At 41.8% G+C, this 27,259-nt stretch overlaps 1 protein-coding gene across 3 annotated transcripts in view; it reads left to right on the forward strand.

The window, feature by feature from the left end:
- The window catches only part of NRP2 (neuropilin 2), a 386,206-nt gene that overhangs the window by 243,136 nt on the left and 115,811 nt on the right, over positions 1–27,259 (forward strand). For all 3 annotated transcript variants that reach the window (XM_060782906.2, XM_060782908.2, XM_060782914.2), the window contains 5 exons: positions 2,098–2,242; positions 4,865–5,214; positions 8,677–8,821; positions 20,456–20,572; positions 26,422–26,574. In XM_060782906.2, the coding sequence (XP_060638889.2) occupies positions 2,098–2,242; positions 4,865–5,214; positions 8,677–8,821; positions 20,456–20,572; positions 26,422–26,574 (910 nt within the window). The remainder of the gene's footprint in view (positions 1–2,097; positions 2,243–4,864; positions 5,215–8,676; positions 8,822–20,455; positions 20,573–26,421; positions 26,575–27,259) is intronic.

A 27,259-nucleotide genomic window follows, 5' to 3' on the forward strand; every position in this document is an offset into this window, starting at 1 on the left:
TTTCTGGGAGTTGAAGGCCAAAAACATTTGGGGACCCCAGGTTGAGAACCATTGGCCTAGACATTCCATGTACTTCATATTGTCACGTTTATCTATTCTGCTGCATTTTCAAAAGCTTGCTCAAAGAGCCAAGTTTTTTTCCAGAAAGTCAGGAGGGAGGGGGCCAATCTAATATCCCTGGGAAGGGAGTTCCACAGCTGAGGGGCCACCACTGAGAAGGCCCTGTATCTCGTCCTCGTCAGACGCACTTGTGAGGAAGACGGGATCAAGAGCAGGGCCTCCCCAGATGATCTTAAACTCCTAGATTATTCATAAGGAGAGATGCATTCAGACAGGTAAACTGGACCGGAACCATTTAGGGCTTTATAGGCTAAAGCCAGCACTTTGAATTCTGCCCGGTAGCAAACTGGCAGCCAGTGGAGTTGCTGCAACAGAGGAGTTGTTTGCTCCCTGAGCGCCACTCCCATTAGCAACCTGGCTGCTGCCTGCTGGACTATTTGAAGCTTCTGGGCAGTCTTCAAAGGCAACCGCTGAACCTGGCTCCTTCTGTCCCTGACTGGAGTTGAGCAGCACCAAGAAGGGAGGCCACACATTCTTACCAGCCCTTCTTTAAAATTTCGAGGAGCACATGAGACTAGTATGGTCTACAAATGGCCTTTTGCCCAGAGGCTCACAAACATTCTTTTATCATGCTGTGATTTTTCATGGTTTGCATCCGTGCTTCACTTCCCACGCCTCATGCTGGGGAATGGCCATCCCGTGCATTCTTGCGGAGAGTAGGTTCATATAGAGGACACTGCACTTGTGATACATGGACTCTGGCAAACTGAATCTGCCCCAAGATGACTAAAAGTTAATTGTTTCAAATCCAGGAAACATCTGTATTATCCCTTTAATGCTGGTTCCCCTGAAATATGAGGGAAATGCCATTGGATCTTCAAACAATGCCTTGCCTTGAATCCCAAGACTCTGAGATTAAGTGGTTTAACTTTTCTCCCCCCTTTACCGTCAATGCTACTTGGATTCAGCTCTACTTAATCCAACATCGAACAAGATACACAGGAAGGCACAGGCAAAGTTAGGGAAGACCACTGCACTGAGCAAAGTATACCAAGGGAAAAGCAGATTATAGTACAGTCACAAGGAGTCCAGTCCCCTGGCATGTCGATCACATGTCTCAAAAGCAACTTTTCATGTGCCCTAGGGTACAAATGGGACTTTCTTTCTTTCTAGGCGCTCTTTGTGTCTGTTTCTTCTTCCACAAGGAGACAAAGCCTGGAACAAAATTTGCTGACACTTACCCAAGCTATTAAAGTAGCGAAGGGAAGAGGGTGAGGGAAGATGGTCCATATGGTAGTTATTGATTATGACCATCTGGAAAGACAGGAGTTTGTTTGAATAATTCTGCAACATACGTTGCGCCAAATTAAGGTCTTGTTAAAAATGTTTTTATGTTAGCGTGTGTGTGTGTGCGTGCGCCTGTGCGCATATGTATGAAAGTGAATGCGGATGGAAGGGAAATGACTGGCATGCCTCTCTTTGGAGAGATTGCTACTTATGTGGTAGAAACCAAAGCGTTCCAACGGCAGCAATAATTCAGCGATTATTAACAGGGCGATTTGATTCTGCATTGGCAAGGTTTACAGAAGAGAATAATCATTACTACGCCCACTTTGTAAATATTGAAACTAAAGCACAAATGCGTAAAGTCAGTAGTTCAACTAATACTGCTAATTTTTGCTTGTATGCTCTATTTCAGGCAAGTGGGCTCTAGATTTTAGGCGTGTTTTGAACATCTTGCACTCCTGGGAATTATGCCAAGGACTTGTCCATCCAAAACTAGAAGCTCTTTTTATTTAATTGATTTGTCTGAGACTGAATTTACATATCTGCCAGAATAGAGTGGAACAAAACTGTGGGCAAGAGACGACTCCTTCATGTTGTCAATTGACCAGGAAAACAAGCCTACAGTGGTCACTCTGGGCCTTTAGCAGGAGCTGCATCTGAAGAAGTTGGGAGATGAAGGTTTTCATGTCATGAAATGTAATGGCTATATTGACACACTCTCCTTCTCCTTCTGTCTCCTTTCTGTTCCAGGTATTCCAGGCTAACACAGATGCTTCAGAAGTAGTCCTGAACAAAATCCATTCACCAGTGTTGACTAGGTTTGTCAGAATACGGCCCCAAATTTGGCACAGTGGGATTGCTCTGCGGCTGGAACTCTATGGCTGCCGGATAACAGGTATGCATTTCAAGATGCTTCTCTATGATGGTGGAGCTCCAGAGAGGAGCTGGCCATGACTGAAGGGCCAAAAGGAGGAAACAATCCTTTGCTGACATCAGCAAAAGCACCCAGCACTTGCTAGGGCCTCTCTGGGGCCATTGCTGTGGTGGAAGACAATGGGAAAAGTCAGTGCCATTCCCTTTTGCCTGTGTTGTGGAGTGCAGGGAAAACTGGATGGTGACATTGCCCTGTGTAAACAGCTGGTTCAGCTCAAATTAGAACTAGACCTGATATTCTCACCAACTCCGAAATGTGGGGCTGCCCTGTAATTTCAGGGAAGTTCTGGGGAATTCCCCAAATACTGCTAACATGGGGTAAAATCAGATTGCCTGGTTTTTCCTTGTGTTAGGGGTTTGAGCCCCTGAATGTTGTGTGGACATCCAGGAGTAACTTCTGGCTCAATTTGGGGTATTTAGACCCATGTAAATGAGCCCTAACTTATTAAAGGCCACTTTGAGTGCCCTTTGGGGCGATAATAAAATGGAGTATAAATAAATATGATGATGATGATGATGGAGGTTCTGATAGCCTAGATAGAGCCCATATTGCTAAGTGTGTAGCTCTAAGCTATTGCTGCATATCAGATCTACACAAATATACTAGTCTATATTATCCAAATTATGGTTTTTCCACATGTGGTCTGGAGAGTGCTAGAAGTATATCCAAGGTAAAGAATTATGTTTCTCCTCCTCCCTGACCTAAGAGTGGAAAAGTATTTTATATTTATTCTTCTTTTCCAGCACTGAAACACAATTGAAAAAATTAAAGCAGGTACAGATAAAAGCTTAAGTTTCCCCATTTTCAAATATGGCACCACCTGACAATGAAAATGACAGTGACATGTGTACCAAAGACCACCATTTTCTCAAATGAAGCAAAGAGAATATTCTGTATGTTTGCTCTTTGATTCAGCATTCATTCACACATTTGTGTTTGTCATTTAGTTTTCCAGTGTTTGATAACTCATAGTCAGATATATAAAAAATCTCCAAAGAAGAGATGATGGGGGTTAAAAAGAAAGATCTTTAGAATGGCATATTATGGTGCTCTGGTTATGGGGTTCAGGTAGTTACTAGCAGTTTGGAAGGAAAAAGGGATCATCCAACTGGCTATACCAGGGATCCTCAAACTTTTTAAACAGAGGGCCAGGTCACAGTCCTTCAAAGTGTTGGAGGGCTGGATTATGATTTGAAAAAAAGAAGAAGAATGAATTCCTATGCACACGGCACATATCTTATTTGTAGTGCAAAAGACACTTTAAAACAATACAATAATTAAAATGAAGAACAATTTTAACAAATATAAACTTATTAGTATCTCAGTGAGAAGTGTGGGCCTACTTTCGACTGATGAGGTAAGATTGTTGTTGTTGTTGTGAGCTTTCAAGCGAGGGCCAGGTAAATGACCTTGGAGGGCCAGATCTGGCCCCCAAGCCTTAGTTTGAGGATCCCTGGGCTATACAGTTGGCCGTCCATTTCAACAGATTCAGGATCTGCATCTTGAAAATAGCTTCCCCCACCCCAAAATCCAAAATCCAATCCTTGATTTTGCCATTTTACCCTGCTACTGCATATAATGGCAGGGTGAAATGAAACTTGAGCATCCACAGATTTTTGGGATCCACAGAGGGTCCTGGAACCAAACCCTAGTGGATATCAAAGGTCCACTTGTATTGTCTGTTGTGATATGTAATCTGTACTAATGGCTTGTGCAAAGCATAGAAGAAAAGCTTCCAAAATTACTGTTTCTTCACACATGAAAACCATTATTTGGATGCTAGAATTATCAAGTGAAAGGGAGTCGAAAGATGTGCATACATATACCCAGAAGCTCTGACTCACGCACAGTTTTGATATGTGTTGGTGATGTTTTGAGGTCACCATAAATTGCCTCGTTTGGTATGCCAGTAAGACTTCAGAATATTTTAAGATACGAAGATTGCAGCTCATCACTTCATAGCTCAACCCATGTTTTGAAATATTTTCCAAACTGTCCTGAGCCATGCCCATAACTCACTCCCCAGATTTTCTGGAGTAGTGACAGGGTGGATTCTCTCCATATGCCCCTCTCCAAATACACACTCAGGTTCATATTAGCAGTGGCTCCTGTGATATTTTACTGCCATATAAAAATACCATACAAGCCAAGCCTTGTCTGATTTGTTTAATATTATGGTCGCCACTTGTGGTTTAGCTCTCATTTGACTGGACTTAACTGGTATTTATTTTTTTTGAAGAGAACTGGAGTAGCAGCCAAGACTTTGTGACAGGATGTGTTGTTTTTCTACAGACTTGGGAGATTTGGAGGCTGGGAAGGTACAGCTAGTTGAAAATGGAGAGCAATTTGGACAAAGATTGCTATAGTGAAGCTGTTCTGAGCGTCCACTGAGGGGCCCCTGCCGCCCATGATGGCTGTTATAAAGCAAAGCACAGCTGGCTTAAGTGTTTTGACATTTCAGTACCTAGCAGTTAGTCGCAGTGGGACGTTATTCCTCCAGTGCTGTTCTGTTGCTTACATCATAAACCTGTTTTTTGTGTTATACTCATTTCTTTCTTCCCCCTACTGCCACTTCCCACACAGATTCACCCTGCTCGAACATGCTGGGGATGCTCTCAGGCCTCATCCCAGACTCACAGATCTCGGCTTCCTCTACCAGAGAGTACCACTGGGTCCCAAGTGTGGCACGCCTGGTCAGCAGCCGCTCAGGATGGTTCCCGCGTATCCCACAAGCACAACCTGGGGAGGAGTGGCTGCAAGTGGACCTTGGAGTCCCCAAGAATGTAAAAGGAGTAATTATCCAAGGGGCCCGGGGTGGGGACACCAGCAGCGCAGTAGAGGCCCGTGCGTTCGTGAAGAGGTTTAAAGTGGCCTACAGCATGAACGGCAAAGATTGGGAATACATACAGGACCTCAAAACAATGCAAGCAAAGGTAGGGCGCCTCTGCAGGGATACATATGAAATTGCTGTGTGCTGATGTGCTTTGTGTGTGCTTTGACATTTTCCCCTGATGTTCTGTTTTTTTCTTCATGGGGAAATTTTGCCATGAGAGGATACACATCAATATAAATGTATGTTGTCAGTACTTGTGAAATTAAGAAAGCTAGTAGCCCAAAACATCAGTACAAACATATGTTGTCAGTACTTGTGAAATTAAGAATGCCAGTAGCCCAAAACCTGTGTGTAAATCACAGTATTTCCTCAAGTATCATATACTATCCCTACAGTTCACCTTGAGTAGTAGTGAATTACATCCTGTCCTGTTTGGACTATCATCTAACTGGTGCCCCAGCAGGACCTGGGGGACTCAAAGATTCCTCCCCATCTAATCTGACATAGTCAAGACAATACAGGACTATAAACAGTTCACTAGTACTTCACTAGTTTAATTCCCTACTACTTATTTACAGTAAGACTCCCTTATTCCATAAGTTATGCATTCCTGCCCACAATTATCTGAATATGGATACAACCAAGTGTCGTTGAATTACCCTGCTTCTGGTCCAGTTATGCTGGAGGACCTAAATTCCTAGAAAATGTTCCTCTCTAAGAATTTACCCGATCTTCCAATGCAACTCTGTGACAATTTCTGGGGGAAGCATGCCATAGAATTGTGTGGAGGAGCTAGAAAATGCCTACAGAGATCAGTTTTCACTGGGCAGGGGTAAATGAAAGTGGATATGTGTTATGTGGTTATGGAGGTCTTACTGGATAAACTGGGAGATATCTCTGACTGGTGCTTGATTCCTATTCACTTTCCTAACTCATGTTGGACTGTGATTCCCATCACCACAATATTGTGCCATACTGGTTGGAGATGATGGGAGTTACGGCTCATCCACAGTTTTGAATCTGCAGTTGGGGCAGTGGGGAGCAGGAAAACTTGCCCTTGTTTTTGTTTTTTTTGTCACAACTCTATGGGATTACCCTTTTAGTTCAAGGCCAGAGACAGATTTGTCACCTTCACAAAGACTTGTGGTTGACCTCTATGTGATGTAGAAGGTGGTTGAGAAAAAGAGGTCATCTCCTAAGATGCTATGTCAAGAATGTGCCTTCTTCAGGCAGCCAGTGGGAGAGACATGTATTTGTTTGAAAAGTTGAAATTATATCACTTGCACAGGGCTCAGTATGGTTTCTATACATTTACCCTTCCAGACAGATGAAGAAATGGATATGCAAATTGTTTCACATCTTAAAACTATGACACCCGATTTTTCACACTCAGAGTTGTAGGGAGAAGTCTGTAGTGAAACTGAACTGTTTAGGATGGACATACATAGAAGACACAATAACTAATATTCCTTTAAGAGGTTTCATCATCTTGGTGAGCAGCCAGATTCTTTTCACAACCGAGGACACGTTTCGTGTATCATTCTGCTCTTGCTGAGGTTCTAGGCTGTTTTCATGTTTTCATCCCCACATGGAAAGGTTGTTTAAGGATGTTGAGGTTCTGCGTCATTCCTCTTCCTTTTCAGTGATGTTCATATCTCCTGAGGATTTGTGAGAGCTGAATTGTTGCATTGCTGTACTAACCTTAATCCAGAGGGGCTATGGATCTAATTCCTACAGAAACAGAAGCTCGTATCCTTGGTGGCTTATTTCTGGAATTGATATACATGGCTTCAAAGAGAGATGCCTTTTGGAGTCCCCTGGAAGCGTGTGTGCATGTGCGCATGTTGGAAGAGGAGGTGGGAGTGGGGAAAAGATCCATTAAAAACAGAGAGACAGAAACTGGCTGTGTTTACACAAGTTGTCAGTAGAGCCATACCAGATTTGAGTCACTGTATCTGGGGATCAGGATCTGGCTAAGAAGATGCATATTTTGTGCCAAATCATGCTGTGTGGTTTTGTCACATGGGCTGCTTTCTGCTTGACAGCAGAGGGCTTTTTTCTTGCGCAAAACTCTCAATGGGTCAGAAACTCTTTTGGGGGAGGAGAGGAGGCAAAAGTGGGAAGCAGCCTGGCCCAATTTCGGTGCCATGTTTGGGCCATCTAACTGCTTCTTTTCAGAGCAATTTAAAAAAAGTCCAGGGTTACTCACTTTGGGAACAACTCTGTGCAAATTTGGTCTTTTTTTCTGTAAGGGCCAGTAAAGATATCAGAAACAATGCTATTAAAATTGTGGTATGATTGGGTTGTGTGAAAGGACCCCTGCTGCCCACCAGATGATGCAAATTGCAATCCAAGGAATTTGGAAAATATCGGGTTGAGAGGAAACAACCAGTATACCATCACCCTCTTGGGCAGTTGTAACTGAGTTGTTGTAGGTTTTTCAGGCTATATGGCCATGTTCTAGAGGTGTTCTCTCCTGACATTTCGCCTGCATCTATGGCAAGCATCCTCAGACATCTTATCACCTCTCAACAAAAGATTGCCCCAGGCACTGCCAGGCCATCAAATGCTAATCAAGGTGGTCAGTTGAAACATTAACACCTAGCTCCAACAGACAAGAGTTCTTTCTCCCACCCTGGACTTTCCACAGAGATATAAACCCAAATTTCCTAGTTCCAACAGACCTCACTACCTCTAAGGATGCTTGCCATAGATGCAGGCGAAACGTCAGGAGAAAATGCCTCTAGAACATGACCATATAGCCTGAAAAAACCTACAACAACCCAGTGATTCTGTCCATGAAAGCCTTCGACAATACAGTTGTAACTGAATTGTAATCAAAGTAACATAGCATTCCCCCCTAGTTTTATAGACCAGTACACTTCAAGGGACCTTTCCTCTTGTAGCTTCAAGATTGACCTGTAAACAGTTCAGGGAAGGAGATTCTGCAGCTTTCCCATTCAACTTGGTGTATTGGTCAAACACCAGGGCAATTGAAATTAGGGAGTTGTTTGAACATCTCTACGGAAATTAGGGAGTGTTTGCTAATAAGCTATCCAGCTTTGGGGCAGTTTGTACCGCCCTGCTTCCCGATCTCTGATACCGTAAAAAAACAACAACTATTAATCTCTTTGACATTAAAAAAAAACTGTTTTCATGTCATGTCTTCTCATAAAGTCATTCTGAGGACACCAATACTAAGCCAGGATAAGCAAATAACATGGAATCGTGTGGTGTTTGTTTTTATTTTAAAATGCCTGTGCTGATGTGAAGCTTTTTGCGTGATTTGAAAACTGATAGTAAAAAAAAAACAGACGAAAGTGAGTTTTCAGCATCCTCACATTTCCTGCTTTGTTGCCACTTGAATTCTCCAGGTTGTTCTGATTTACTATTGCGGCAATTCTTGTTGCTCCAATAAAATACAGAAGTTTAAACGAGTTTGAAAGAGCATCTGCAGTCCCAGAATGTTGCGGCCCCTTTCAGAATACTTTTTGCACTGACCCTTTATTTTTGGTGGACAGCAGCCAAGAGGACTCATGTTTAACTTCTGTTTCTCTCCAAGATTTTTGAAGGAAACATGCACTATGATACCCCTGAAGTTCGGCGGTTTGATCCCGTTCCTGCACAGTTCATCAGGGTCCACCCAGAGCGATGGTCTCCAGCAGGGATTGGAATGCGATTGGAAGTCCTTGGCTGTGATTGGATGGGTAAGGCTCCTCCAATAAGTAAATAACTAGGTAGATAGGTCGGTAGATCATGAACTGGTCACTGTGGAGAACATGGAAAGTTGCTTTTAAAAAGAAATGAACTAACTAGGTTAACAGTTTTAAGGTAATTCTTCACTTTCTTATGCAAAAGAAAGTAAACAACTGGATATATTAGTTATGTAAAACACACATACCATGATGCTACAAGTGCCTGTGACTTTTCTTATCCATTCAGTGACCAAAGACTAAGGATAGACAAACTTAGGTAATAATTGATATCCCTCCCCCGAAACCATTGTAACTGAAAACAGAAGTAACATAAAAAATAAAATATCTATGACTCCGATATCACAACTTTTCTTCTGCTAAAAGTACCAGCTCCTGCCTGATCTTGGAAGTTAAACATGGTCAGCCCTAGTTAATACTTGGATGGGAGGTTTCCAATGAATGCTAATTGGCTGTATTTCAAAGGGAGGTGAAGTGTCCCTTCTTTTGGATGGGATATTTCTGAGGCAGCGGAGAGAGTCAGTTAAAGTTAGGATAGGGTGTTTAACAAGAATAAAGTAACAGTAACTAGAAGTATATTGGTACAAAAACTTTTTCCTTGCTTATTGTTAGAGTGTAGAATGTTGGACTTAAAAATCAATCCATAAGTGTTGCTACCTGGACATTGGAAATCAATTTGCGGTTAATGTGGGGAGAAATGGGATTACGTTCCTTGTGTTATTATTAATTAGTTGTGTTTTTTAAAAAAAAGAAAAGAAAAGAAAGAAAAATGGATTGACAGATGGCATATTTGGTTGTCATTATTGCCCCCTAGAGCTTCACTTTGTTACTGCCTCCTCATTTTTGTAGTTTTAAATTGCTTTCCTGTGCCTTCCACTTGCCAGGCGGGGTTGAACTATCACAATCTAATGGTTGGAAATGTTGGGATATGTGCTGCAGTGCATCTGGAAGATCAGGGAGGGATGTCCTTAAGCATGGGATTGAGTAACTCATTCAATTTCATTAGGTGCCTCTTTTTGTTGTTCATTCGTTTACTTGTTTCCGACTCTTCGTGACCTCAATGACCAGCTCATGCCAGAGCTCCCTGTCGGCTTTCACCACCCCCAGCTCCTTCAAGGTCAATCCAGTCACTTCAAGGAAACCATCCATCCATCCTGCCCTTGGTTGGCCCCTCTTCCTTTTTCCTTCCATTTTCCCCAGCATCATTGTCTTCTCCAAGCTTTCCTTTCTTCTCATGATGTGGCCAAAGTACTTCATATTTGCCTCTACTATTCTTCCCTCCAATGAGCAGTTGGGCTTTATTTCATGGAGTATGGACTGGTTGGATCTTCTGGCAGTCCAAGGCACTCTCAGCACTTTCCTCCAACACCACAGTTCAAAAGCATCTATCTTCCTTCACTCAGCCTTCCCTATGGTCCAGCTCTCACATCCGTAGGTGACTATGGGGAATACCATTGCTTTTACTATGTGGATCTTCGTTGCCAGTGTGATGTCTCTACTCTTCACTATTTCATCAAGACTGGTCATTGCTCTCCTCCCAAGAAGGAAGCATCTCTTGATTTCCTGGCTGCAGTCTGCATCTGCAGTAATCATTGCACCTAGAAATACAAAGTATTTTTACACAAAGTGTAGATACCTCTATACAGTAGACTTAATGCAATTTGACACCGCGTTGCCATTCAAGGCTTAATGCTGTGAAAGAGCACAAGTTGCCTCACCAAATTACAACTCCCATGATTCCATGGCAGCTAAAATGGTGTCACTGCAGTATAGAAGCACCAATTTTGTCACTGAATTACACTTCCCTGCTTTCCACCAACAACAACATACATGCAGAAGAGAAGACTGAGAGGAGACACGATGGCCATGTATAAATATGTGACGGGAAGTCATAGGGAGGCAAGAGCAAGCTTGTTTTCTGCCACCCTGGAGACTAGGATGCAGAACAATGGCTTCAAACTACAGGAAAGGAGATTCCACCTGAACATGAGGAAGAACTTCCTAACTCTGAGAGCCGTTCAGCAGTGGACGGCTCCCTGCCCTGGAGTGTGGTGGAGGCTTCTTCTTTGGAGGCTTTTAAGCAGAGGCTGGATGACCATCTCTTCGGGGTGTTTTAAATGCGATTTTCCTGCTTCTTGGCAGGGGCTTGGACTTGGACTGGATGGCCCACTAGGTCTCTTCCAACTCTGTGATTCTATGCTATGCACTCACCCTTCAAATAATTGACACTTTGAATTACAAAAGGTGATATAACAACAATGTCTTCATTTCACTTAGAAGATATTGACAGAGTTACAGAACAACCGTAAGTGGCTAAGTCATGAATCAAGTATAGGAAGTTCTTCATTGTGTTCTTTTATCACTGATCATATGCACAACATTTTGTGCACTATTTAATAGTTACATCCTCTACCTTTCCACTCAGAAAGAGTGACCAGCAGACATCAGTGTCAGATGATCTGTTTTGCATGAAGAATTGATTGATCCCCCAAATGTAATTCCTCCTCTTCCCATTTTCCAACCATTTTGTTGTTACCACCAATCCCTGTCCTCCTAGGACCACTAACTGCCGCATATAACGATGCAAAATCTCTTATTTGTTGTATCACAATAATAAATAGTGCTGTTGACCAGCCAGTTTTCTTGTTCATTCTCATTGGAGCAAAGAGGAATTGAATTGTTAGGTAACTAATCAAACAGAGCTAGTTATTTTCGAGCTCTGAAAGTAAGTGCTATTAACTAACACCATGATGAGGAACAGGGGTAATTAATTAGCATGTAAATTGTTAATTTAACGTGTAACAGGTTAAATTCAACCAGTTATTTCGAGACTTCATTTGTAGTTTTTTAAATTAATTGTTATTAACCTGTAGAAGTGACTATTTGTCACTTGGATACTGTTTTACTGCTTAATTTAATGTCTATTGAGCATTGTTTAAGCCAGTGGTTCTCAACCTTCCTAATGCCGTGACCCCTTAATACAGTCCCTCATGTTGTGGTGACCCCCAACCATAATGTTGTTTTTGTTGCTACTGTTATAAATCGTAATGTAAATATCAGATATGCAAGATGTATTTTCATTCACTGGACTAAACTGGGCACAAATACCCAATGCAACCCCATGTAAACCACATGTAAATGCTAGTGGGGTTGGGGGAGGATTGATTTTGTAATTCGGGAGTTGTAGTTGCTGGGATTTATAGTTCACCTATAATCAAAGAGCATTCTGAACTCCACCAGCGATGGATTTGAACCGAATTTGCCACACAGAACTGCCATGACCAACGTAAAACACTGGAAGGGTTTGGTGGGTATTGACCTTGGGTTCAGGAGTTGTAGTTCACCTATATCCAGAGAGCACCGTGGACTCACACAATGGTGGATCCAGACCAAACTTGGCACAAATACTCAATATGCGCAAATGTGAAAACTGGTGGAGCTTTGGGAAAAGAGACCTTGACTTTTGGGAGTTGTAGTTGCTAGGATTTATAGTTCATTACAATCAAAGACCCTCAGGGGTCCCGACCCCCAGGTTGAGAAACACTGGTTTAAGCAGTAAGACCTGAGGTCACTATTTTTCCCCTCTCCTAACAGAATTCCTAGCAGAAACTCAGGTTTTCAGTCAGCCTGCTATCACTTCCTTCAATAATACTCCATACTATTCCTCTCTTCCCATTTTTCTGTTTCAGTTGATATTCAGCTGTAGATCATGCTTAGACCTATTTATATTGTTTTACCTCTGGTGGTGCAATGGGTTAAACCCCTGTTCTGGCAGGACTGAAGACCGACAGGTCGCAGGTTCGAATCCGGGGGGAGCACGGATGAGCTCCCTCTGTCAGCTCCAGCTCTCAATGCGGGGACATGAGAGAAGCCTCCCATAAGGATGCTAAAACATCAAAACATCTGGGCATCCTTAGAAAAATTCCACTGTAAACTTTGGGATTTTCCAGAACATGGCAATACCTACCTCATCAACTTCTTGGCATCCCCTTTTGGTTTCCCGTTCACTTACATAACAGAGTTAAGAAGAATGAATGTAATGCTAAAGAGCCATCCATAACAAAGCAATAATGGGTTGATGATTTGTCTGGCTTCCTCATGTCATTATGTTAAGAATAATGGATATAATAAAAGTTTCCAAGCTCTGCTTAAGATAACAATTCTAATATGCATCAGTAAAAGGAATCGAGGTGTTGCCTACATAGTTTTATAAGTAGCTCTTATCTTAGTTTTTGATATGCAGTGATAAACGATGGTAGCAGTCAAATGGATTTAACGCCCTAGCTTTTGGTTCAAATCTGGAATGACAAAAAACATGAGTCCAGATTACTAACAACAAAATCATTTAAGGCCAGAAAATTACTCTCTTGCCTATATTTTGCTAAGATGTGCCTAACATTCAATGTGTTTTCCAGATGTGGCTGGTAAAAAGAGGCTTGATTTCCATTTAGAGACCATATCTGTAAAAAGCATTTTGTATGAGCTTCTGCTGTGAGAAGCTCAAAGAAACCATCCATGCCTAACCTTTCACTGGATTGTTATTACCCTTTAGATAATTACTCCATACAACATATCATGCTGCAAACATTTATCATCATATTATAGAGCAAAAAGCATAACAAGATGCTTAAAAGCTTTAAGCAATTTAAGAGAACTTCCCAGAGTGGAATTTCGGTACCCACCCCTTCCATAGAATACATTCCAATGTCACAGCACTGGTAGGTTTATTTCTTCTGAAAGAATGTCTGCACCACAAATTTATTTTTGCTTGTCCCTTCCTACTTCCCATGTGGTCCTGACTGAGATGTGATGCTATGCACATGGACTCTCCATGGGTACATGTTATTGATACAATATGAACAGTTTTCATGGAGGAAAGAGCTTGGAGACTATTGCCACAAACATTCGATAACAATGTGTAACATGATTTTTTGTTCCTGGATTATAAATGTCATTTCCTAATTGTTTCTATCATTAGAAACATGGGGAAAAGTTTCTAATGTTTTTGTGAGACATCCTGCAGCACATTTGCTGTAATTTTTCAATGAATATCTCAGTGAGTCTCAACTAATTCAACATATTTTGTGGCAGCCACAAAAACAAAATTTCTGGAGTATAACAACTACTTTCAAAGTAAGTACCGCACAATTAAACAGGAAATAATACTTTCAAAGCAGGGACAGATTTTTTTTCCAAATTTGCTACATAATGTAATACTATAGCAACATCTTTGATCCAACTAGGATAGACATTCCTTATCATAAGTTTTGTTGTTGTTCATTTGTTCAGTTGTTTCCAACTTTTCGTGACTTCATGAACCAGCCCACGCCAGAGCTCCTGTTAGCTGTCACCTCCCTCAGCTCCTTCAAGTTCAAGCCAGTCACTTCAAGGATGCCATCCATCCATCTTGCCCTTGGTCGGCCCCTCTTCCTTTTTACTTCCATTTTCCCCTGCATCATTGTCTTCTCTAAGCTTTCCTGTCTCCTCATGATGTGTCCAAAGTACTTCATTTTTGCCTCTACTATTCTTCCCTCCAATGAGCAGTCAGGCTTCTTGAAGTATGGACTGGTTGGATTTTTTCGCGGTCCAAGGCACTCTCAGAACATTCCTCCAACACCACAGGTCAAAAGCATCTATCTTCCTTTGCTCAGCCTTCCCTATCATCCAGTTCTCACATCCGTAGGGGACTACGGGGAATACCATTGCTTTTACTATGTGGATCTTGGTTGCCAATGTGATGTCTCTACTCGTCACTATTTTATCGAGACTGGTCATTGCTCTCCTTTCAAGAAGTAAACGTCTCCTGATTTCCTGGCTGTGGTCTGTGTCTGCAGTAATCTTTGAACCTAGAAATACAAAGTCTGTGACTGCCTCCACATTTTCTCCCTCTATTTCCCAGTTCTCAATCAGTTGGGTTGCCAGAATCTTGGTTTTTTTTATGTTTCGCTGCAACCAATCTTTTGCACTTTCTTCTTTGATTAGAAGGTTCACAGGAGGTGAAAGAAAGTGAGATGGCTTAGGGAATGATGATAGTAGATGCACTGACTTCTGTAATCTTCCACTTTCTACTCTAATGAAGCAGAAAGTCAGTGTGGCATAAAGGAATTTGAGAAATCTAGATTATCTTCTCCCCAAGCCATGAGACTCGCTGGTTGGGCTTGGGCCATCCATTCTCTTGTGAGGGGTTTTCATGAAGATAAAGTAGGGAGGAGTCCATGTTCATGTTCACTGAAGAATGGGCATGGTAATTAATATAATAAACATTGATAATGTCTGGTGGACAAAATGATGTTGCTCCACTTTTTTCCCACTGTAGCAAACAATGCAGAGACAATTTCTGACTTAGTTTTTACTGAGCTAGTGGTGAAATTCAGACTTGTGTTTGGACTTCACCACTTTAGGCTATAAGGTAGGGCTGCCATAATGGAATAAATTCCCATGATAGGAAAGAAAACCTCAACCCTCATAAATAAACACATTATCTAGGAGAAAGCATCTTGATCAACCTGTGTTTTATATGTATAAGATGCCATCCACCTCCATCTTTTGAAAGATAGTCATCTGAGCTCCATCCTGCAATGCGAAGTGGTGTGGCACAGGCCTAGGTGGGCCATCCCAGTTAGAATGAGGCCTTCATATTACTGAGCAAGAGAAAGAGCAATGGTCTGCTTTTAATATAAAAGAGCTACTCTTTGATTGAAGTCAATGAGGCGCTCATCCTTTGCTTGGCCATCACCCCTACTACACCTCACCTTATGGGGTCTGTTAATTGACTCAACAACTGTGTGTGTGGAGGGGGGAATCAATTTGGGCTCCATATCCCCAAGCTCTTTGAAGAACGGGAAGTTGTGTGTGTGTGTGTGGGGGGGGGGGGGTTGCCTCTCAGTTTTGCAATTCCCTCAAGAGAATTTGAGCCATGATAATACTTTGCTGCTTGTTTGACACCATAAATAAATCTTATTGATTGATGCATGCAGTATATAAGCACTTTAGACTTAACTTGCACACTTGTTCTTTCTACTGAAAGATTAGTTTCTGAGTACAAAAAATGCTACTTGAAGCAGCCCCTATAGAAGCTCAATTCAAGACATAATTTACCATTTATAGTTGGTTGGTAGGGAAGGGTGGGGTGGAATAGAAGCAGTAGGTCAACAGCTGGCTTGTTTCAAGGTTCTGCCAACATTTTTTCCCCCCTCTGAAGATTGACGAACATTAGTTCGTGGCTGCTCTTCCCTTCTTTGAACTTACCAACATCTGGTTTCCATTGCTCAACAGCTTTGTAACAGGATCCACAGATGCCTCTTGCAGCACATACATTGCCCAGCAGGAGTGAGGCCATTTTGCTTGCTTTCCCTTCACAGAGAACATGTTGCCTGTCCTTTTGCTGCAGCTGCCACAACTATGGCAATTTCGCTGCATTCTGGCCTGAAACATGTACATCTCTATTGACTGTACAAGACACCAGAGAGCCTCTAAATTACAAGCGAAAAGGACGCAGCACAGGATGAGGCTTTCCTGCCCAAAGATCTCTTGCACGGTCATTTGCGTTCCTACTGTAAATCTCTTAAGCACAAGGGAAAACCATTTTTCTTTCTGTCTTTCAACTTTGGACTTCTTCATTTTACTGAGTCCTTTTCAAGTAGTTATTTTGCTTGTTTTCTTGAATGCCATTTACTCTTAGATGGCTTTGGGATTTTATAGCATCAGAACAAATGTGACCCAAAAATTTGGGCAGCTATCATGCTGTGGGGTGTTCTGCCAAGATCCAGGATAGGCTCTTGAAATCTTTTCCAGATTATAGTTCAGTAGCAGAAAGCACGGAAGGAAAGATAAAAGACAACACGTTTAATACTATTTCTTTCTGGGGTTTTTTCTTTTGTGTAACCAAAATCATTCTAGAATATATTTGCAAACTCCTGTCATGGAGAACCTGGTATTTGCTTCTGGATTTTCATTCTTACGAAACTATTACTTCCCTATGAGGAGCAGCTTAAGGAGCTGGGCATGTTTAGCCTGAAGAAGAGAAGGATGAGAGGAGATATGATAGCCATGTATAAATATGTGAGAGGAAGCCACAGGGAGGAGGGAGCAAGCTTGTTTTCTGCTTCCCTGGAGACTAGGACACGGAACAATGGCTTCAAACTACAAGAGAGGAGATTCCATCTGAACATGAGGAAGAACTTTCTGACTGTGAGAGCCGTTCAGCAGTGGAACTCTCTGCCCCGGAGTGTGGTGGAAGCTCCTTCTTTGGAAGCTTTTAAACAGAGGCTGGATGGCCATCTGTTAGGGGTGATTTGAATGCAATTTTCCTGCTTCTTGGCAGGGGTTTGGACTGGATGGCCCATGAGGTCTCTTCCAACTCTTTGATTCTATGATTCTCTCTTGTTGAGAACCTACTACCAATTGGTAGTTTTCATGGATGTGGACATACATTCAAAAATGTACAAAAAGCTGCAAAGAAGTTCAGTATTCAAGGAGCAAAATTGATATATATTGTATATTAGCTTTCTCCCCTCTAATTTATTTTTATTTATTTCAAACTCTTGTACCCCACCCTTCTCTACCCCGGAAGGGGGACTCAGGGCAGCTTACAGCCAACAACAATTCAATGCCCCATATATACAGCAAATAAACAACGGTTATATAATAAATTAAAACATTAAAATTAGATTAAAAACCATTTAAGATAGTACAAATTGAATTAGTTGGCATGTCAAATCCACATTCTATGATCAACAACTTAGTCAGAAGCCTGTCCATAGTCCTTTTTCCATGGGATTATCGTCATTTCTATTGTCAGCCTGCTATCCGAATGCCTGGTCCCATAGCCACATCTTCAACTTTTTCCTGAAGGAAAGGAGGGAAGCCATTCACCTCATTTCACTGGGGAGCACGTTCCACAGGTGAGGGGCCACTGCCGAGAAGTCCCAGTCCCTCGTCCCCACCAAGCGCATTTGCGACAAAGGTGGGATCGAGAGCAGGGCCTCCCCGTAAGATTGTAAATTTCGAGGTGGGACGTAGGGGGAGATACATTCAGACAAGTAAGCTGGGCCAGAGAACCTTGCAGTAGGACATGTTTAAACACACCTTTATACATGTTAATATGTGGACTGAATGGGCATGTTGTGGAGGGCAACAACATTCTCTCTCACTAACTGTTTCTAAAATCTTGCCAGTGTGTAGTACTCATTGCTGCTACTTCACCTATTGAGACCAGACTTTCTGGAATGGCAGCTGTAGGACCCATTCCTCGTACTCCCCCCTTCCCGTGTCACTTGCACAAGGAAAACTTGCTCCGTCTCCAGAGTTATTTGAAGTTTTCCCATTTTTTCAGGTTTCCTGCACCTCTAGCCCCTGTGAATGTAGAGGGCCCACTGTATTCATTTCCAAAAGTTCTTCCACAGTTGACTTACCCCATATACTCATGCGTAAGTCTAGAAAGTTTTAGCCAAAAAGCAACCCAAAACCCCTGAGTTGACTTATCCACAGGTTAGTAGATGTACTGTACCTTAACTCTGTCTATCATCAATATCAAGAGCTTTCAAATGTCACACAACCTCAATTAATTTGCCCCAAGATATAGCACTCGATGTATTTGTGCGAAATAATAAAACTCCCACAAGTTACATCGATGCCCTTAGTTTATTTCATGCACCAAACTGGAGCTTGTTTGATACCAGGGTTTCTGTTTCCATATCACAATATCTTTGATCTTTCTTCTGGCACTTCGTTTGAACAGTCTTTCATATAATATGTCACCTGAACATTTCTCAGAATTGCGAGTGTAATGAAATTCTTTACGTGTCACTTCAGCCTAGTTTCCTTCTCTAAAAAATTAGCATGTAACTATATTGTGAGGTATTGATTAGCTTAATTATATTTATTTGTGGCATAAATTGCCTTGATGTCTATTTTTGGCGTGTTTCCTCTTTTCCTCCAAGTGGCAGTGGGACTGTGGGATAAAGTGGTCGGCCAAAACATAAAACCATAAAACATAAGACCCATATCACACTCTTTGATGCTCTTACTGTAGTTTCATCATTTGTGGCACTGAGAAACTTGTTCATGTATATGGGCATATTTTTAGGGAATATCTGCCTTTTCCGAGCCTCATCCTTTTTATGCAGGGAAAATATTATATTGCCCAAGATCTCTGTTTCCTCCTAGCTACTACTTGTTTTTTAAAATCAAACCGGTAAGATCTGAAATATGAAGGAAATTGTTTTCCACTGGAGTCCAAAGATGAAAGAGTCCTTTTTTTCCTCTCCGCATCTGTTAATCAAGCTTTACAAGCTATTTGAGCCATGTTGACACCTGTGTACCCCACCTCCCCTCGATTTGCCTTCTTATTCTGCAAAGGGGGAAGTTTTGAGTGTGTGCTAGATTTCATGCCTTGGGTGCTGTGAGTCTGAATTTATTTCTTAAGCAGTTAACTCTTTACCTAGAGTTTTGTTCCTCTTTTTGGTCCCAAAGCAGCTGCCTAAATACCTAAGGCACCAGATCCCATATGATCAGGAAAGCTAAGCAAAGTCAGCTCTGGTTAGTACTTGGATTGGAGATGCCAATGCATACCAGATGTTGCAAGCTATATTTCAGAGGAAGGAAGTGGCAAAGCTACTGCTGAGTATTCTTTGTCTAGGAAAATCCTATTAGATTCATGGGGTTGCCATACATTAATAGGTGACTTGAAGGCATCTATAGGCACTAGTTCATTCCCAAGCATCTCTCTATTGATGTCCTTCATTGAGTCATAGGTTTTACCTAGATCCACCAACTCAGTTGCAACTGGTCCCATGGCTGTCTGCTTTCTTATCTTCTGATTCATTCAATTGCATTGATGCTGCCTTACAATGCTCAGCATGAAGAGCTTTCTAAGAAAATCATACCTTTGACCTTTTCGATTTTGGTGTACAAATTCCAGAATCTCATGGCCAATATGACTACTGGGTTCCAGGGTGTATATTCCCAAAAAGTAGTCTCCCAAAGTGAATTTTCAAGGCTATGAAAGAAACATGGTTAGCAGAGAAGGTGCTGGCAGCCACCAAGAGCATCAGGTACCTGGACATAAGGTTGCTGATCTAGGTTGATCTCAGACTTACCTTCTAAGACAGCAGATGAAGAGCCAGATTCTGGGAAGTTTATTTATTTAGAACATTTATACCCCATCATTCTCAACTTCCAAGGAGGAACTCCATTTTGCAATTCAGTCAAACGAAGCTGATTTAGTTCAACTCCTTTATGTAAAAGAAGAATTATCCACAAAATTAAAACACATTAAAATGTTTCATTGTATAATCTGCCATGTCTTGGTTTCAGCATGCAAAGTTAGAAAACAAGGGTGGAGACATGCCAGAGGTTTTTGAGAAACAATTTAGCATAGCAGCCTGGGTGAAATGCCTATGGAACGCATAATCTCACAAAGTACGGTCATTTTTTGGCTTGCAGAATTGCCTGTCATGAGCAAGTTTTGCATATATTCCCTGAAGCATTCCACTGAGTGAGTTAAATTGTGTGCTCCATAGCGAGGAGAGTTGTCCTCTGTTCCAGTCATACAAGATTGCTAACCAATTAGATATCCTCCCAGAATCTGCTTCATTCTCTGACCTTTTGTTCTCCATTTACTTACAGAAGTAAAGTCCACTGCAGAGACCCTGAAGCCCACTTTGAAGAGCGAGGAAATCACCACTCAGTTTCCCATTGATGAAGAAGCAACAGACTGTGGTGATGGCTGTGTGGAGAATGGAGGTTTGTACTGTCCGAGGCTTTCATAGCTGGAATCACTGGAGTGCTGTGTGGTTTATGGACTGCATGACCATGTTCCAGCAGCATTTTCTCCTGAGGATCATCAGAGGATCATCTGAAAATGTCAGCCACAGATATAGGTGAAACATCCAGAGAAAATACTCCTAGAACATAGTCATACAGCTTGGAAAACGCACAACACCTCATTGTATAGATTCATGGAGAGGTACTAATATAAAGAGCTGCTGTCCCCAGCAGTGTTGCACCGTGCAAAGGTTTCTGGCTGCTTTCAGTCCAAGGAGACTACTCTCAGGCTGGCAAAAAGAATGGCCTCAGCCAGGCCTGTAGCCAGGATTTCGATTGGGGGGGGGGGGGGTGGGTTTGATTGGGGGGGCTGAGTCTGAGTGAAAGAAGCTCTACCCTAGCAAACCTTTTGTATCATTACCCCAGTACCCCCATGCATATGGGATATATTGAGTATGGTGATCAGATCATGGTATGAATAAACGTAACAGTTTAAATAATGCACCAGTAAGGCCTTCTCGTGGACCACCCTGAGAATTTCGGGGAGGGGGGGGGCTGAAGCCCCCCAAGCCCCCCCCCCCCCAGCTACATGCCTGGCCTCAGCAGACCTAAACAGGTATTGTCTTGTCCACCCTCCTCCCACCCTGATCTGTCCCACTCAGTCTCATAGTCACCCTCTAGAAAGCTTTCCCTCATTTCTCAGCCATGTCCAAAAGAAGTCTTTATAGTTTATTTCCCCATTCTAAAATCAGGAGACAACTCGTGTTCTCCAATGTTCCAACTTATTCCCATTTTGTACAGGTGTGCAAAAAGATGCCTCTTGGTCACCCACACTTCTTTTCTCTCACCTTAAATCTACTTTCCCCATACCTTTATCAGATTACTAGCCAAACTGTTCCTGCTCTCCAGCATCCCCTCATCCAGGTCCCAGTTTGAACTTTCATAGGTGAAGGGAAGGCTTGGGAGCATCAGATTGATCTTCAGCTGCAGTTTGGCCAGTTCAGTCGCATTGCTGCCAATACTGTATTTGTAGCTAAGTGATTGCTCTTCATCTCTTCTCTAGTTTCCCAGCCAAGGGAACTGGGGATTGAAGAATAATATTACTAGTGACAGGCTAGGCTGTAGAAAGGTTCAGATACAAGTCTGAGCTTGTTTATTATGAAGGAGTGAGGGACTTCACAGAATGTTCCATTGATTTGCTGAATAGTTAAGGGTGGGTGTTTTGTTTTTCCTTTTTTAACAGGACCAACCCTGGTATATTTCCGTTTGTTCTATCCCTGCTGTCCAAAGATTGCTCTTGAATAACTTCCAAGAGAAATCTTCTTTCTCTCTTCTTTTACAAAAATAGTTCTTAGCAATTCCTATTAGGCCCATCCCCAGAAATTTTGAGTTGGGGTAACTTGAGTATGTGAAGGTGATTCTTATAGTCATCATGATACTTGTAAAATATAATACATAAAAGTTTGCACATCTCCTACCAAGAAATAAATACATGTACAAACCAAGTCAGTGCAGATCCATGAACCCAATGGTCTGTTGATTATTATTTTTTTAGGAAAGAGGGCTATAGGGACATTTGAGGTGGTTGGGCTTGTTGCGCAAAGCATGTTTTAGCCAAGACCCATGCAAAAGTCACCCAAACAAGAGGAAAAAGGAACAGAAAAACTTTACTCTTATCAGCAGATGCATAAACTTGCAGTGTTGCATACAAAATCAAACAGTGCAACAAACTTACATAGTCCTTGTAAGTAATACAGAATAAGGCTTCTTCATCTTCATTCAAATGAGAGAGCAAAACAAACCTTGAGTAAATAGCTATTCCACCATAGCAAAGAGCATCGCTGTTAGAGCATAGCAGCATTACAGCATATTGCTTCTCCTCAGAGTAGCATATTACTCCTCCAAACTGTATTCTAAAATCCATACAGTTATACCCCACCGGGTCTGGCCCAAACATGCTGGCTGACCTACATTACCAGCTGTACATAATAATTAACACCATAAGGTTTTTCTTTAACACACATTTGATCCTGCTACAACTTACTATAACAGGGTTTCCATGGACACTCTTGTGGATGAAGGCCCGAACCCCATTATATGGATAATTCACATTGATGTGGCTGGTTTTAATTTCTTCCTGACATGTAGGAAGGGCTTTAATCTATATAAATAAAAATGTAATGTTTGTTTGTGGGATTAACAGAACTCAAAAATCACCGGTCCAATGGACACCAAATTTGGACAGCATACACCTAACAACCCAATGTATGTCCTTCACTCAATTTTTTTTTATTTTTTCATTTGGGAGTTGTAGTTGCTGGGATTTATAGTTCACCTACAATCAGAGCATTCTGAACCCCACCAACGATGGAATTGAACCAAACTTGGCACACAGTTCTCCCATGACCAACAGAAAATACCGGAAGGGTTTGGTGGGCAGTGTCCTTTGGTTTTGGAGTTGTAGTTCACCTACATCCAGAGAGCACTGTGGACTGAGACAATGACGGATCTGGACCAAACTCTACACAAATACTCAATATGCCCAAATGTGAACACTGGCGGAGTTTGGGGAAAATAGAATCTTGACATTTGCGAGTTGTAGTTGTTGGGATTTATAGTTCACCTATAGTCAAAGAGCATTCTGAACCCCACTAACGATAGAATTGAGCCAAACCTCCCACACAAAACCCCCATGTGGGCCACAGCAATGCGTGGCAGGGGATGGCTAGTATTTTCATAAATAGCCAGTTGATCATTCTGTCCATTGAGACCCCGCCTGCAGTCTCTGGTAACACAGCCAAGATTCCAGATTTATTTCCTCCAGGTGAAATCAGTCTTGACCTTTACTGAATTGCTATGTAATTTTCTAATTTACAAAAATGCTAGTAGTTTGTACTAATTGCATGTTTCAGGATAGCTGTGGGTAGTTTAGATTCTTTTGCTTGTATCTCGCTGTGATTTTCATCCTCAGAGGTCACAAACATTTGATATAGCTATGTTCTCAGGCTCTGTAAACAATGGTCCCAATTTCTTTAGGCAGCCAGATTTATGGAAGTCTGAAGAAAACAATGCCTCTCTCAGGAGGGTCATTAGACCAGATCATAAATCCAAAGGAACTATATCCATTATTAGTGTTAGTTGTGAGTATTGCCATGATTTTTTTGAAGCTAAGGTGAATTGTTTCCATTTCTGTATTAATAGCTGCCTGACAGCTATCACACACAAGTCCTAACCTCTGCATTCGTGATCATTATCTTTCTTAGTTTAGTGATTTAAAACTTCCTCCTAATGTAGGAAAAATTCAAGTAAATTGCAGCCAGCACTACATTTTTTTCCTGAATTGCCCTTCCTGCCATGGAAGGATGCCAAGGTTATTGCTGCTTGCAGTAGAATGGAGCAGTTTCTCTGTCAGCCTTCCCATGTCAAGGCTACTCCAAAATTCCCATAACCTGAAGCTTGGCCAGTTCTAAAAACTGAATGAGTCATTTCCATCATCTTGTGCTCACACACTTTCATGGGCAACTATGGCATTGCATAACAAATAGATAAAACTGATTGATCTGTGAACTGGAGCACTGAAACCAGCATGGAATCTATGGAGAATCTTTCCATAGGTTTTTTTTTTTTTTGCAAAGTTATACCCTGCTCAGGTATGCTTAGAAATAATTTTCGGGATCCACTCCACATCTAGAAAAAAATAATAAGAAGGTTACTTTTTGTGTTTTCTACAACTCTTCTTATTGCTTCCACTTGTATTACAAAGGAAACAGTTGTTACTGTATATACATACTGCACTTTCTAAATGATGCACGCTGTAGTTTTTGATAAACTACATACATCAGCAAAGCCCATAGTTGTAATATACAACGGTTGAATGAAAAATAATGCCTCCACCTTCGTAACTCCTCAACAGATGGTAGTACTGGTATTCAGCAGACTCTCCTCTACAGTTGCATTTTGGCTGGAAGCCTTAGCATTGAATGGTTGTGTTGTTAAAGTATGGAACCCCGTGCAAACGGTTGGTCAATGTGACGTAAACAACATGCAGTCATTGAATTCTTGACAGCAGAAGGTGTCACCTCAACATCTTTAAACTTACTCGCCCAACGACGCACAGTACTCACATCAACACAATCACCATAAACAGCTTGCATTCTCTGATGAATCTCCTTTGAGGTGACACCTTCTGCTGTCAAGAATTCAATGACTGCACGTTGCTTAAGTCGCATTGACTGACTATCTGCACAGGGTTCTATACTTCGCCCTTCAATGACACAACCATTCAATGCTAAGGCTTCCCACCAAAATGGAACTGTAGAGGAGAGTCTACTGAACAAGACAGTATCTGCCGTATACCAGTACTGCCATCTGTTGAGGAGTTACGAAGGTGGAGGCACTACTTTTCATTCAACCCTCGTAGAATCCCAACAGGGCCTTCTCTCCTTCATAGTGAGCCTTCTAAAATACTGCTGGACTCAAACTATAGTAAAAAAAAATGGCTGTGGACACCAAATTCCCTTTACAATCAGTGGGATTCAAATGGGAATAAGGAAATACACATAGGCTTGAGCTTCTATCTATTCTACCCAGCAAAGCTGATAGTGATGATTGGAGTTGCAGTACAGTAATACCTGAAGGGGCATGGATCTTCATCCCTGATGGAAGTCATTCCTATTAGCATCAAAGCCAATTGATTTCAACTCACATGTACTGAGTTTTATAAATTCCCATTTACTGCAACATAGCAGATGTAGATGGAGCCCCTGGTCACACAATGGGTTAAACCCTTGTGCCAGCAGGACTGCTGACCAAAAGGTCAGCGGTTTGAATCCAGGGAGCAGGGTGAGCTCCCATCTGTCAGATCCAGCTTCTCATATCACAGGATGGTAAAACATCCGGGTGTCTCCTGGGCAACGTCCTTGCAGATGGCCAATTGTCTCACACCAGAAGTGACTTGTAGTTTCTCAAGTTGCTCCTAACACAAAGAAAAAAAAACAGATGTAGAACAGATAGCAGAAAACAAATGCCACCAGCAAAGTTTTCTAGTTGTCTAGAAAACTTTATGGAGGAAGTTCCATAAATGAGAGGCCACCACTGAGAAGGCCCTGTCTCTCATCCCCACCAATTGCATTGGCAAATTGCATTGCAGTGGATCACAGAGGGAAGCTCACCAATGCACAACCTTGTCATGGTAACTATAACTATGATTTATTGTAGAACCTTAGACACAACATATTTCAATAGACTTTGATTGTGTTCACGGTGAGATGAGATGCTTATTGTGTATGTTCCTGGCTCTGAATTATACACACATAAGCATTTTTAAAACTATAATCCGTATTTCTCAGGGTGATGACCCTGCGAGGACAAGTCTCACTATTGGTTTGATTATTCACTACAAATGTCAACTTTTTGGAGTTCTTCTTGTTCTTCTTTTTCATCATTCACACTGTCACGGAATTGTATAGCAAAGATAGAGGACATGGCAATCCATCCTTAATTAGCAGAGTTTACATTTATGGAAAGTATTAGCGAAATATGGAAGCATTTACTGCTTTCATTTCTGTTTTGCTGAGAGATGTGGGATACATGTTGTACATTTTGAAGAGTTGGAACTTAAGACTGATCCACAAAAGCCGCTGTAACATGAGACATGCCAAAAGCGTCATGAGGCAGCTAGAGGGGGAACATGCACGCACACACGCATGCCAAAGACTTCATACTTCCTTAACTATTTATGGTTTGCCAGCAATGTTAGTTATTAAATAGCATGTCTGTGTGTCTGCCCTTCCTGTGATGCCATTTTCATGTTGTCCTGTTCTTGTCAGATTTCCAGATCCCTATCGGATTCAACTGCAACTTTGATCTGCCTGGAGATCTTTGTGGTTGGACGCCTGATATGTCAGTAGGATCTACATGGACTTTCCATTCTAGAAACCCCTGGACTAGCCACTCAGGACCAGGCATTGAGGGTTATCCAGGTAAGCTAGTTCATAAAATCGCCAGAGAAACAGACATTATTTGTGACTCATGATTTGTGGGGTAAAAAAAACAAGTTCCTGAAGCATCCCTCAAAAATGTGGTATATTCTCAAAATGCCATGGCTGAGCTGCCTTTTAGCAATTTTGTGGTAATTATGCATTTGCTATAAATCAGAAGGAATGTGACGCACTTTCCAGACAGAAGTACATTGTAACTGATATTCATATCTTCAGAAAACAAGCTGTTCTTAGATATCACATTTGTGAATGCTGACTCATAGTTAAAAACATGCTGCTTCTGCTTATCCCCCAAAGAGAAGATTAGGATAATGTGCCAGCCTTTCACATGCAGGATGAATTCAAAATAACATGCAGTCTTCCTTGCCAGTGTGTACTGAATGGTACTGCCCTGAGGGAGTGCTTTTTCTCTTTGGTTGGCTTGGCTCTGACTTAGCTCAAACCAGGAAATCTCTGAATTTCCCATTACTCAGAATAGTTCAGACTCCATTTGAACCTCAGTGCATACATGCCTTCCTATTTTAAACAACCTTGATTTTCCTTCTGCACATATATCTCTCTATATATAAATCCTCTGTGCGTGGTGAGTAGGCTAAAAACAAACAAACGAAGGGGCCAAATATCACCAAATTTCGCCTCCAAACGCCACCGAAACATGGTCATCCAG

The sequence above is a fragment of the Anolis sagrei genome, chromosome 1 (assembly GCF_037176765.1).
Source record: "Anolis sagrei isolate rAnoSag1 chromosome 1, rAnoSag1.mat, whole genome shotgun sequence".
Classification (NCBI taxonomy): domain Eukaryota; kingdom Metazoa; phylum Chordata; class Lepidosauria; order Squamata; family Dactyloidae; genus Anolis; species Anolis sagrei.